The sequence below is a fragment of the Cygnus atratus genome, chromosome 5 (genome assembly GCF_013377495.2).
Source record: "Cygnus atratus isolate AKBS03 ecotype Queensland, Australia chromosome 5, CAtr_DNAZoo_HiC_assembly, whole genome shotgun sequence".
In the NCBI taxonomy this organism is placed as follows: domain Eukaryota; kingdom Metazoa; phylum Chordata; class Aves; order Anseriformes; family Anatidae; genus Cygnus; species Cygnus atratus.
Genome location: NC_066366.1, coordinates 25,935,334 through 25,949,777, shown reverse-complemented (window position 1 = coordinate 25,949,777; position 14,444 = coordinate 25,935,334). Strand labels below are relative to the sequence as shown.

At 32.9% G+C, this 14,444-nt stretch overlaps 1 protein-coding gene across 1 annotated transcript in view; it reads left to right on the top strand.

Annotated features, from left to right (window-relative positions):
* FMN1 (formin 1) overlaps positions 1-14,444 on the top strand; it is a 141,561-nt gene that overhangs the window by 93,428 nt on the left and 33,689 nt on the right. Inside the window, exon 13 of the mRNA XM_035539549.2 lies at positions 1,890-1,982. Coding sequence (XP_035395442.1) covers positions 1,890-1,982 — 93 coding nt within the window. The remainder of the gene's footprint in view (positions 1-1,889; positions 1,983-14,444) is intronic.

Sequence of the window (14,444 nt, the reverse complement as noted above, 5' to 3'; positions counted from 1 at the left end):
GTTAAGATTCTACTAAAGAATTCACCACCCAAATCAGCTTCTCTGTACACTGGCACTTCTACTTTTCAGTATTTTTCTTTAGCTTTTTTCATCTGAGTATGGTTAATGTTAGTTGTCTTTATTCAAAAAAATATTCTTTATTGAAGGGGTTTTACGTGTGCTTTCTTTCTAATTTAGAAACAATTGGTCCTAGTCTTGGTCACTTAATTATTTCCATGGGACATATCCAATTAACTGTTCTAATAATCTTGGGTTGTTAATGCTTGTAGGAGGAATCAAGGAGGCTAGAATAATCAAGACAATACATTAGTAGCTCTAAGTTTGCAAAAACACCTTTCTAGAGTATGTTAGGGTATGTTTTGATGCTACTGTAGTTACAAGCTTATTATTATATATATATATTCATATCTGTTTCTCTGTAGATTTTTACAAATTTATTTGTATAAGGTCATTCTAAAATAATGACTGGCTTGCAGTCATTAATACAATCATCAACCTTAGGTGATTATATTAATCATGTGCATTCTATAGTCACTATATCAAATGCAACAACATAATGTGCATTAATACTTTAACCCTTTTGTCATTTTATATTGCTTTAGAATAATTTCTTAATATTACCTTATATACTTCTTATGGATTTTTTTTAAGCATGACAAAAATTAGTCACAGACCTGTAGCTGCTACTTTGTGTAAAATTTCGGCTGGAAATTGAAGTAGCATCTCAGTTATTTTGCTAGATTTTTTTTTCTATAGAATTCCGATGTCCCTATCTTATTCTGAAGTTTTACAGTTTGCTTGAGTAGATATAGAAAACTCCTCCTAATTCTACAAACTGTAAGTCCTGGTGGCCCAAAAGTACCATAGGCAATAACAGTAAGCAACACAATTTAAGTTGTGCTATAAAATGTATGCATGTGTTTTCAACCTTCCATTACATGTTAATTTAAAATGCTCAGTTTCTGTTTCCACAGTTTTGTATTAATTTTTGCTGGAGTAAGTTGAGTTATATAGTGGTGGCAGCAATATGGTGTGAAAATGTTTCATGCAGCCAAACTTTAACTATCAGGTTTAACTCCAAAATAAATTTCTATCTAAATTTAGCTGCATAGGAATTAAGAGTTGTGGAAAAAAAAATCATATAGTATTTAATAAAGTCAGTTACTAAATGGAAGGTAATTGCGTTTGATTTCCAAAAGTCTAATTTCATCTTTAATGTGGAACGCTAGAACCTTCAAAGTTTAACAGAAGTTCTAGGTAATGTTAAAATTAATTGGCAAATAACCTGGAGTTTTTAGAAATTGACATGGCATCAGGTCTTAAAGTAACAGACTAAATAGTAAACAAATGATAAGTTATGTAAGTTAACTTTCTTCTTATAGACTTCTACTATTTCATGTCATGGCCTATAATTTGAATACTTAAGTAAAGCTAAATTCCTGCATCTGTGTTAGAAAAATGCTTGAGTACACATGCCTGGTATTGATGGATTAAAATCAGTCCAGATAGAAGGCATGTTCCACTCACCACAGAACAAAGCTTTGGGCTTTAAATATTGTCTAGAATTTGTGTGTGTGGCAAGCTGTGATAGCAGCAAGTCTCAGCTCAGAGCTGGAGTATTAAGACAAACAAGTCATTACTAAAGACAAATTCCACTCTTTAAACACATACAGAGTTTTCTAATTGGTATACTAGACTATTGACACTTCAGTATTTTTTATTATAATGTAATTGCTTTTATATTATAATATTATAATATAATATTATAATGTAAATTGACTATTTTAATTCACTCTAAAGTATGCGTAGGTGACTAATTTGGATGTAGGCTTCTACAGCGTTGACATCTACTTCTTTCTAACATCTAACGTCTTTCAAATTTTTTATAGCCTCTGAAAAGCAGATGAAGTTAGTTTGCAGAGAGTCTTCAGAAGAGCATCTCCAGCCCTTCAAGGAGAAATTAGAAGAATTCTTCCAAAAAGGTAAGCATATTTGAAGAAAAATATTGATAAATAGCATAGTGTTTTACAAGGTGTTCTATACATAATGTATGGTGCATTAAATACCTGTTCCCTCTGAAATTTCATACTATCTGCTATGGATTATGTTCCTAATACACTAAATATATGTGTTAAAAGTAATGGATATGCGGATCTTGGAATTCACTTGTCAAAGATGATTGTTTTCTTTTATCTCACATATTTCTTACTGATTATTTTGTGCTTTTGTTCTTTATCATTATTGTAGGTAAAATGAAAACGATATTTATCACAGACCAAATTTTTCAGATAGAATATAGATCTTAAAGTCTATAAAAGACTAGAATGAAAAGTACCCTTCTAGAGAAGGTACATGTACATACATGAAGTAATGCTGTTTTGTATCAATGGTGTGGGCCTATTAGCTGACTAATTCAGATTTAAGATTTTTGCCTTGCGTGAGACAGAAACAGACATAAGGAAGTAACCTGTGAGGGTAGAGTCTAGAGATAAAAGAGATGAGGTCTGAGGGTGCAATTTGATGATCAGTACAAGACACGTAAATGCATGTTGCTGATGTTGAAAATAGCAGTCTTGCTCTCTTCTGTTTTCCTACACTATATATTTCCAACAGTGCTGCATGTGCCAGCACTGGGGTCTCTGGAGCTGTGGAACAGGTAAGGGAACAGATTTTTCTTCCCCAGGTTGTAGGGAGTACGTACAGTCTGTTAGAATAAACAAAGTATCTCAGTATTTCTGATGACTATATTAAGAATTCTTAAGAATTAAATATTACCAAGGTGCTATTATTTCTCCCAGAAATTGTGAACAATTTAACAATTTGCTGTTTGAGAAGTCAAGTGAACTATCTGAATCTACTATTCCAGGCAGAATGTGTACTTACTATTAGTTACATTCAAATTGTTGTAATACTTTATGAATTAGCTTAATCCATTTTATAAAGATCCTTGTAGTGCTTTTTTAATAACTTTATTTCACGAGGTTATCTTATATTATTTGCAAAGTGAAAACAGGATGCTTTAAAAGTAATAGTCCTTGTTAAGTTGTACTGTTGAATAAACTATTCTTCTTCTTCACCCTTCTCCATGCCAATGGAGCTTAATAGATATATTTATTTTATTTTAAATTTATTGGACACTATTAAAGCTGCACATTTCTTGCCACAGAACTTGTAAAACAAAACAAAAAACATAAAGAGGAAATCTTTGTGTCACAGCAGGACAGTTATCCTTCCCAATTATTTAACTGGAAATTTTTACTGTCAGCTTAACTATAATGCCAAGATTGAGATAATACTTTTTACATTTCTGCAGTATCTTTATGATCTCCAGTATGCTGTTTGTCACAGTGTTGTAGCTAAAAAAATGGTGTGTTATCAACACTGTTTGGGTCACAGATCCAAAGCACCATGTGAGCTGCTATAAAGAAAATCCCAGCCAAAACCAAGGAATAGCAAATGCATGTCACCACATTTCTAAACAATAAAGGTAACACAGTACCTGGTTTCTCCTGCAAAGCTGACCTATACTGCTTTATGATGAGTGGGACTTGATAAAATTACTGAGCTGATCTTGGGAAAAGATTAGTTCTGTTTTTGAAGAAATTATGAAATAATAATTGTAAAACAAAAAATCATGTTCCTCACAAGATTTACTATCTTTGTACAGATACATACAGAATTAGAATTTATCCTTATCAGTGTCACAGAAAATGTTAACCTTATGTCTGTGAATAATATATATGTTTAAGAGAGGATACATTCCTGCATGATGTCCCGGGACACTGAGGTCTATTAAATTTATTGGACTATTAATAATATTGGACTAGTAAACTATTAAATTTATCAGACACTTTTTAGTGTTTTCGTGTTTGTATTCTGGGAAGAGCAAAACCACATTCATTAAGTGTCCACTTTTTATTTTCTTTTGTTTACCTTTTACTTTATAATATTGTTTTATGCTATATTTTAATTTTGTCTAAAATAATTTCTCATCTTCTGACAGTTGTTTTATCTACCTTTTTCTGAGATGAGTTGTCAGTAGACACTCATAATATTTAAAGTGGTAAATTAGGCTGTGCTGTTGCATGTTGCCATCACACACTCATCCATTTTTAAAAACAATGTATTTTGCCTATCACAATGCTCTGAATATCACACATTTATTGAACTGCCTGTGTTGGCATCTAGGACTTCACTTTATTACTTTCAACTAAATGAGAACTTAGAGTGAAATAAGAAGTCGAGTTATTCAGTGACACTTGTCATTTTTTAGCTTTCTTTGGGTTCTTCATTTTTTCATTAAAATCTGTGTGCTGTGGAAAGGAGTTTACTGGAATTCAAGGAACTTTTTTATAGTAAAAGGAATACAACCTTTACTTCTGATGTATTGCTGTGAAGTTTTTGATTGTACTTAGTTTCTGCAAGAAATTGTTCCACAGGTTGAGCTAGCAACTGAGAAAACAAAGCATAAGTGATTTGATCAAGGCTACACAGAAAAATAACTCAGAACATGAGTATCTCAATGTCCTGGTCACTGCTGTATTAATGTGGCTGCTTGTTTTGCTTTCTAACTACATTGACATGTGGTTTGCTGTAGCAGGTAATTATTCTGAACTAAAGGGATTTGAATTTTGATCTTTTAGATAACTTGCTATCAGTTTTTTATGATTTACTGCTTCTTCCTCAACAGTCAGTGGACCAAAAGTTAATTTTGTAGTTTTATTTTTAAAATTGGCCTTGGTATTTTAAACAAAAATAAAACCAAAAACACTGACTTCACGTATTATACTAGCAATTTTCTGCTTCTTTCTTTGCTCATCTTTTAACATTGGATGGCTTTTTCCTCTGTCCTAGGCATGTATATTTCATAGGTCTATGCCTCTGTCATAGGCATAGGTAAATTTGCTGTTTCAGTTGTTTCATTGCCTCTTTCTTTCACTGGGCCTCTGTGGATTTTTCTCTTCCTTTCTTTTCGTGTCTGTAAGCATTATGTCAATAAGTCAAACCATTAGAATCAACTATGTTTGTCAATACATTTGATTGGCTGTAAATGTTCAGCCATGAGCACTTTCAGATCTACTGTGAGTACACATCAGTAAAAGCAACAAAATCTGCTGTATATGAGCAGCCACTCTAGTACCTATACTTCTCATACAAGCTTTTTTATAGCAAATAGTAATTTCTGGTAGGCTTAACGAGGCTCTATTAGACCTTAATTTCAGTCGCTTTTACCTGAATGAGTTTTAGCTTGACATTAAGATAGAGTCGGAACTTGGAAATATCCTCTGTGCAGCTCTTCTACTCTGTGCCTGAGATTTGTTGACAATTCCTATTTGCTCATTTCATACAAGTTGTGATCAGTAGTGAAAATCAGTGTGTTCATGCATGTCTGGCCTCTTTTCTGAGAACTGGTGAGCAGTTTCAATTGCTACACATGCAGACACATAGATAATCATTATTATTACGTTTGATATTATAAATAAATAACGGGGCCTACAACTTTAAAGAGCAGCTCAAATATAGTTGTTTTGAAGTTCCATATCAGTTTTTCTGTCAAATTTTAAGATTCCAGACTGCATTGAAGGGGCATTAGTCTGTCAAGGCAGGTAAGAAATGGCAACACCAGGAACCATTGTTCATTCTAACATTTTTACAAGTTGTAGGGATTCATTTTGATTTATTTTTTTTTTTGCATGCACCTAATTTAAAAGAAAATCCTGTATTCAAATCTTCAAATTCAAAACAAATATTTTTAGTATGTATCTGTACACCAGTCTATATGCTCTTTCAGCTTCTGTGATTCACTGGGATGGTATAGGGCTTTTCCTAGGAAAGAAACTATATAAGATAGCACAAGCATACACTTATAAAAATAGACAAATGTCAACAAAGAGACAAAAAAAATCAATCTCAAAAGTGTCAGTTCAACAGTAAGCATGGAGAATCACACTGTTCTGTCTGTCTCTCTATGTTTTCCATTGATGTCTTTGTTATACTTGCCCTCAGTTTGTACTCATTTTCATTAGAATTTGCAGGTACAAAGTCCTGAGAGCTCCAGACACTGTTTGTCCTTCAGTCACCTACTTGTATTGAATCTTTATAATTGGTGGGTGGTACTTGGTGTGGTATTAGAAGGGAAATCCTATAAAACTGTACACTGGAGATATGTAAAAGTAACACAGACAACCATCTTGATTTATGCTGTTGAAATAGGTATTGGACAAATTTCAAGAAGTTCAGAGGTTGAGTTCAGATAAGTGTCTGGAAACTCAGCTGCTTCTCCGAAATTAGGAGTTAACTGATAATACTGAGCATCCGTTAAGCATCTGCTTTCAGTTTTGTTTGTTTAAAAAAGAGTTGAGGCTGGTTTAAGCAAATGTATGAAAAATTTGTCCGTTATCTTACTGCCAGCTCACAGCAAGTATCCAAAGCTCAGATGCTTTTCTGAAACTTCTGGCTTGAAAATAGGGCTGGAACACATAGATACTCAGGTTTTTCTCAGATGCACAATTTCCTGTCATTTCTTCTCAAAGCTAAATGGGAAATACTGTAGGGGGAAAAAAAAAAGCAACAGATTGATTTGCTTTAACAGAGCTGTTTAAATTTCCTAATTACAATTAATACTAATTAAATATAATACTTGCTGTGTTGTAATAAAAAAAACACACAGTGTTATGGAGACTGACATTCTAAAATGCTAGAGGGGATAAACTGTACTTCTGCTGATGATGTCAGTGCTGTTTTGTGTAACTGGATGTAACATAGCCTATTGCCTTCAACAGAGAATTAGGTGCCAGAACCTTTAGGTTCTATTCCCAGTTTAGCTACTTGACATGTTATGCTAGAAGAGTTGGTTAATCTCTTTTTCAGAGAGCCTCACTTTTCTGGTACACAGAGTGTAAAATAATGATTCTTGCTCTTTTTTGTAATGAAGGATAATCTTTGTCAAGTGTTGTGTGATTCTCACAAGAAAGACATCATGTTTAAACTGTGTTAATACTTCATTAGCTGTATTTGATATTCCCATGCTATTTTAAAAGGGCTTAAATTACTCTAAAAGTGGAAATAATCATTAACATATTTTTATCCGTACAATTAAATCTATTAGTTTTCCTACAGTATAGAGACCTAAGAATTACAATAAATTACTATACACTTACTGTATTTCCAGTGGAATTACTGCATGCTGTTTTCAGAAATACATTTGCAGTATTTTCTATTTAAATTGCCATGATTTGCAAAAATAATATTGAAATCTTGATATTAGTAGTTGGTTTGGAATGCACATTAATTTATGAAATTTGTACTCTTAATTGATTAGAAAAAAAACCTCTTCTTTGGATACCAAATTGTGACCAAAAATAATCAAAATCATTAGCTGTATGTGAGAAAGATGCAAAATAACTCTGTTTTGAAAAGGAGAAAAGAAAAGGTTTTGTTACTACAGCTATGAAACTCACTAGAAAGGGTGCTGGCCATCAGCCATTGTTTTTACTTTTTCATGACACTTTTTATTCTCTTCCTGCATTCTCTCAAGTATAATGTGAGCCAGAAAATAGACGACATGCAGGAGTGGGTGACTAGCTTTAACAAAATCTATTTTTCATTTTACCCTTTGACTATCTCATATTTTTTGTCTGTTGTCATAAATATGGAAATGCATAACACATTCATCCAGGATCTTGCAAAATCTGGTCAAATTCCCCTTCATTGGTTCCAGGTCAGAAAGCATGTAAGAACTCTAATCTGGGCTGCATATCCTCCCTTGTATTCTGGAATGTGCAAATCAAAAAGTCTGTAGTCTTAGTAGCAGTTAGCATAGGAAGTGCATAGCTGCCTCTTTTCATTTCTGCAAGAATAAAGCATCTTGCTGATGGAGACTGTGCTATTACAGGAATTCATTTAGTTTACAACAGAGTCTGGGAAGCAAGTAGTCTGATGTCAAGACAGAACAGTTTCTGAAAATCATTAATAGTGGGAAGGAACACTATTTAGGAAAGGCACAAGATATGCTGAAGTGCCCAAGGTAACAAACAAGATGGAGAAGGAGGGATTTGTCAAATAGAGTAGATCTATTGAGACCAACCCCATGGTAGAAGAAGTTGTCCTGTGTTTAGAATTTTAACCTGGCACTTGGAAGTAACGTTGGTTAAGTTCATTGCTTTGCTACAATTGCTGTTCATCTATACTATACTACATAAAAGATGAATACTGTTCAGTCATGGCACTGTACAATAGAAAAATAGTCATAGACCAAGTGAGTCACTGCAGTGCTACGTCAGGAGGTAGGTAGTACATTTTTCAGGCAAGGTTAGCAACCATATGGAAAATGTCAGTAAATCTGATTTTTACTGCTAAGTGATTTCTTAATAATATTAGCCAGGCTGCAGTAGCTACCTGGGCATGCATCCAATCTGTTGTGCTTTTTAATGTATTTCTGCTGCAGAACAGGAGCTTTGATCCACATCTCCTGATTTGCCTGTTTGAATGCACCATAGAGGATTGTTGAGGTAATCCAGTGGGAAAGAAAATAAGTTCTATTAAGGCTAGCCCCCTTCATTTGTATGTTAACTGCTTTCCACTTTATATTATTCTTGGGGGAATACACTGAGAAATTAAGAAACGTCATGAAAAAACAGTATTCAAGTGCACTGGCCAGAAACTCTGATCAGAACTCCTCTATTCTTTGACATGAGAATGAGGAGGATAAAGAGGGGTGCTTATCTGTTTCTGTAACAGACTTGGCTGCCAAAACAGGCAGATACCTCCTGACCCTTTCAAATATCTGAAGCAGTATCATGTGAATTGCTTGATCTAGGGCACTGCAGCTACATAAAGAATTGTTACTTCCTTTCTGGTGCATATCTCTTGTGTTTGTGATTTATTCTGTATCTACTAGCAGCCATTGTATTAACCCAAGGTGAGCATCCTTCCTTCCTTAGTTTATAGCCCCTGTACGTATCTTGATTTGTAAGATGATGATAATATAATTTCTTACATTAAGGCAAAAAAAAAAAAAAGTCCACTCAAAACTCTATTACTTTTCAATCAAAGCAGCATATAAAATAGGATGTTAACATAAAAATACTCCAAGACAGTATTATTAATACCGTTTTCACAATATAGTATTTCATGTTTCTCTTTTACTATTAACAGGATGTACCTTTATAAATTTTAATACAGTCAAAAATTAGGAAGAAATTTACATTGCCATTTATTTCCTTTAATAATCTGACAGCATTATATTGGTTTTAAACCAGATGTAGAAATTATGTTTTAACTCCTTATTCGTAGTAGTTTGGTAGATCTTTCCTGTAATGACTTCCTAAAATGTCCAAAACCCCTGAAAAATATTTAAACTTCTTGCTTCTCTACAACAAAAATATAGCCTTTCTCCCCAAGAGGTAAATCCACAGAAACAAAGTTAACATGAAATCTTAGAAAAAAATATTCTAAAACAGTATATGAAACTAAGACACATACTTGTTTTTCACTAGTGTTGTATTCCTCTACCTTAACCAACATACTGGGTTATGACACTTGTGTTTCATTTTCTTTGTAAAGCTCTTGAACCTTTTAATGCTGAATAAGTTAAGCAAAAAAATCAATTCTTAAGGAGCATTGGATTTCAGTCACAATTGCCTTTTAATTTATGGTGTTTAAACAACTGCAGAAGAGCATTAGCACTTACAAGCATCTTATAGTTGCCCTGATTTTCTGTTACCTGCAATTATGAAGCTGCTTTTGTCAAACAAATACCATATATTTGTAAAGATAACCAGTTCGACAAGGCATCAGGCTCTCTTGCAGAATCTGTGACTGTCTCCTCTGCGTATCAAATACTGATTCTTCCTTTTGTGAATAAACTGTACAAATATGAAGACTTTCAGCTTCAAAGCTGTATTTTCTGTTCGACTTATCATAACTCTTTTTCCCCTTCATTTGTTTTCTCTGAGATGTTTTATTATCTCTGCCACACATATGCAGTTCTCACATTAAACAGTGTGGGAGGATATTTACGTCCAGTGTCAAACATGAAAAATATGTCATACTTCCTTGCAGTGATAATGTTTGCTTATAACTTTTCATCCTTCCCAGCAATGACATTACAGACCCTGCAAAGTTTGTGTTTAGATGTGGAACATTGTTTTATATGCCAGCAGCAGAATTACTTTAATCTTTCAAACTGTTTGTGACAGTCGTAACTGTTTTCATCACTCAAAGATCGTTGTATTTAAACAGATGAAAGAGTGATTTACATAAATTGGCATGAGTCTGCAAAGCACAGATCCTTATTGCTGTGGTACTCTGAGATTTTAGAGTTGGACAATAGCCTCAGTCCGTAAGACACCAAATAAGGTGTCCTGGAATGTGATTGCATCCATATGCCTCTAACAAATGCAATATTGACAGTGAGCTGATTCAAAGAAGAAGAATTTCCTCTGAAATGAACGTTTCCTCCTACACTACCAAAAGAATTACCAGCATCAAAGTCCTGAAAATTGATGTTAATTAAAAATATGACTTCGCAGGAAACTTTCGATTGATTATTTTTGAGACAGTTTTACATCACACTGCTACAATCAGTTTCACTATAATCATAACTTACTTTAAAATTGGAGGGCTAAACTCCATTGCAGTGTGTAATATATAATTTAGAAGTGTTTATAATAACAAGTACAGTATCATCCTCTCCTAGAAGACAAGGAAAGAATCTTTCAGAGGAAACAGTTCCTTCCAGATCCTTTTCAGTTTGATTATGTGTTATACTGAATTACTGTGGATGCCACAGTCATTAGCACTTCATGATAGAGGAGGATTTCCTATTAATTACAATTGAGTGGCATGATGAATATTAGTGTTAATACCCTTGATTTAATACAAAAAACTGTGATGTATGTGATTGTTATAAAATGTATACCTAGAATCACTGATTCCTTTACATAATTGTTATCAGCTTGTCTGGAATCTAATATTTTAAATTCTCATCAAACCCCTTATTTTCAATTCAATTAGTGTAGATTTCTTCCAGTACTTGTATCATAGGCATATAGGTAAACCAAATCTCAGGTTATATTTTAGTTTTCCATGGACTCTTCTAGTCCAGCTGCTTTCTTCTTTACTATATTATAATGAATTTTCTGCATGATTTCATATCTTTTCGTGTCATTATTGTCTGCACTGCAGTGTCACTCCATTAGCATGCAGTTTATCTCGATTTGTTCTGCTATTTACGTTCTTGTCTTATCCTATTTGTGCTGGTATTGAAAGTCAGTGAACTAATATAACTTAAATGCCTGTGAAAGCTTTCCTTGGTGGGAAATACAGATACTTATAATTATTTTAGATTATATATCCTATGTAAGCAGTTTACTCATAGATGGAAGAAATTACTATGAGGAAAAGAGCAGAGTCAATAAATGGAAAGGATAGGATAGAAGACATTAATGCATTTATTTAAATAATGAACGGCCCAAACGCTCTCAAAAGCCAATAATACTCACTGGTAACCTTCACCTTATGTTTGCCCCATATCCTCTTTCATTTCACACCATAATCTTTGGATTAAGCTTGAAAATACCCTTCCCTGCTACTGTAACACAAACTAATTAGGACAATAACATGCTTAATCTGATATGCACTTATGTAGAATTTCTCTGTAGACTTTTGTAGTTTTAGTATGTTGATCATTTTTCTCAATCATGTTTCATACCTTTGCAAACACATCAATATCCTGTTTTAATGCTTTTGCATGATTAATACAAATACTCGTTGCTGAAAATTTCAGCAGGAAATTGCAGCTCTCTGGATTAGAATCTCTTCTCGTGTAAACTGTGTTTTTCTTTGTTAAGCAATGATAACAGGTAACATCTGTAGGCCAGACATGAAATAGACATCAGAACGAGGCTTCTTTCTAAGACGAGAAGACAAATTAATTTGACACCCAAACTTGTTAAGCAGGGTTTAGCAAGACCATTTGTTTTGAGAACAAAATTAACAGTCTCTATGTTCATAAGCAATTCTCAGAAATTTGAAGCTAGTTGAAAGACAAAGTACCAGATTACTATTAAACTATCAAAATTGGAGAATGAAGGAGTAAAAACATGTGAATGATACAGTGTTTTAAGATTAACTGAAATAGAAGACAGACTTCTAATAAATGCAAGAAAAGTCTGATTTTAGAAGGTCACTTTTTTGCAACTTCTAGTAATATCTTTGTGCCTAAATACTTCGGGTGCCAGGGCAAAATATTTAAAAAGGTACCATTGCAATTTCACTGCCTTTGTCCTGTGAAGAGCAGTTATAGTGTTGCTTTGTGGACATCTTAGCCAATATGGAGAAATCAGTAGTCTTCTTTTTTTCTTAATATATGAACTGATTGAAACAGCTCTGCTATCATGACATATACATAATTTTGTAAGTCTGTTTTTCCTTGTCCTAATGGAGAAATAAATGACGAGAAATTAAGTTCATTATGACTGGGTTATTACATCAGGATGAGTTTAGATACAAATGATACTGGTTTGTGTTAATTATCATTCCCAGAAATAGTTTTTTGTCTGTTACTAGTTAAGATTGTAGCTGAAGTTTTATTTGACTACCATTTTGATTCAGCTATCAACTATTAACCCCTTCTACTTGTAGAAAATTGCAATTATCTCATTTTTATGATTTCAGTTAAATTTATCATATATTTCTAGTCTTCTCTCTGTCTTTTGCATCAACCTACTATTATTATTGTGTAAAAGCAACTTGTAAGAGACAGAAGGTACCTAATAAACAGTAAGGTAGTAATAAAGGCCCAGAGGTACACCTAAAAGGAAGTCTGCAAAGGGCTGAGCAGCTGCCCTCACATTCCCTGGTCCTGTTATGTAATATTCATTTCCTTTTACATGAGGGTGAACATGAACAATGTAGAAATGTTTACATACACTCTGAGGTAAAAAAAAAATAAATAAATATATATATACAGCCAGCATAGAGGTCAACAGAAAATAAACAAGCTTAAAAATAGATCAGGTAGATGTAAAAATAATTCTTGTTATTTTCCCATTTTTAAATTAAGCAAACACAAGAATTTTTCTCTTGTATACTGTTCTCATTTCTCTCATCATGTTAAGTGCTTTCTAGGAGTACATAAAATGGCCCAACTGGTGTGGGTCATGCATACTTTACTTTTCCCTTCATCCTTTCCCCATAAGGAGAATAGTTTGCTTAATTTTTTATTTAGAAGTTTAGATGTTCTTTTTATATATATATATATATTCTTATTTAGTATATATTTATTTAGTATATATTCTATATATTATATTATGTTTATCATAAAGAAGGCAAATTCAGCAATATATATGCCTTGTACTGGGAAGCAGGTTGTTGTTTCTTGTAAAAACATCAATTTAAAAGAATCCTAACAAAAGAATCTTTAAAATCAGAAGCCTAAAATACGCTATTTACTGCTGTGTTTTATTTGTGGCAAGAAGGAGAAATATTTCAGGTCTAAATTTGCTTCCTTTTTTTTACATTTTGTTTCAAATTACAGGTCTTTAAAACTAATAGCTAGCTGAATTTTCCCACTTAAATCTAAGGTGTAGAATAACCTTGAGTTAAAAGCAAGAATTAAATACATTGGTAGTATGAAATCATTTGATATATCTTCATGATCTTGAAAGGGAAATTACTACTTTTCTGTTTAGAAAATCATTTAGCTTATGTACATACATTCTACACAAATACTTGTGATTATAGTATTTTTAACCATCTATCATAAGTATTTGTGTAGAATGAATGTAGTCCAACAGTTATTTTTTTCTATTGACATGTTCTTTAAGTAGAAGTTAAATTAGATATACATGAATTTTCACAGAACATAGGTGATTTAAACAGAATTTCTTTATTTTGTGTGTGTGATGTTTGGTTGAATCGTACCGATTCATATTTCCCAAGGTGAAGCTTAGGATTTCTTACTAAATATGAACCTTTTTAAACGGGAAGGTTGTTAATTAAAAATTCCAAGTTTTATTGAAATTTCTCTCTCTCTTTTATATATATTTTCTATTACATATACAACTTCTCTTTTTCTTGAACCAGATCTTACTAGATGTTCTCCAAATTCAGTTTTGATTCAAATACGATGAAGACTAAAACACCAAACTTCAAAGACCAAGTTGCATCAGGTTTAGTGATGTTATGTGGATTTATGTGGAGAGGTTTGCTCACTATATAGAGCAGAATATAGAGGTATACCCACTATATAAACCTTTGTATAGAGTTTTACCCACCATACCTAACCTGTAATATATAAGAAATTTTCAAAATGAGGAGTGTTCATTTGGCACATTCCACCTCACTGAAATGCTGCTACAGAAGCTAAAAATATATTAGTAGGTAAAATCTACCTTAATATTTCACTTATTTTTAAATATGAATATCTGATATCAATACCT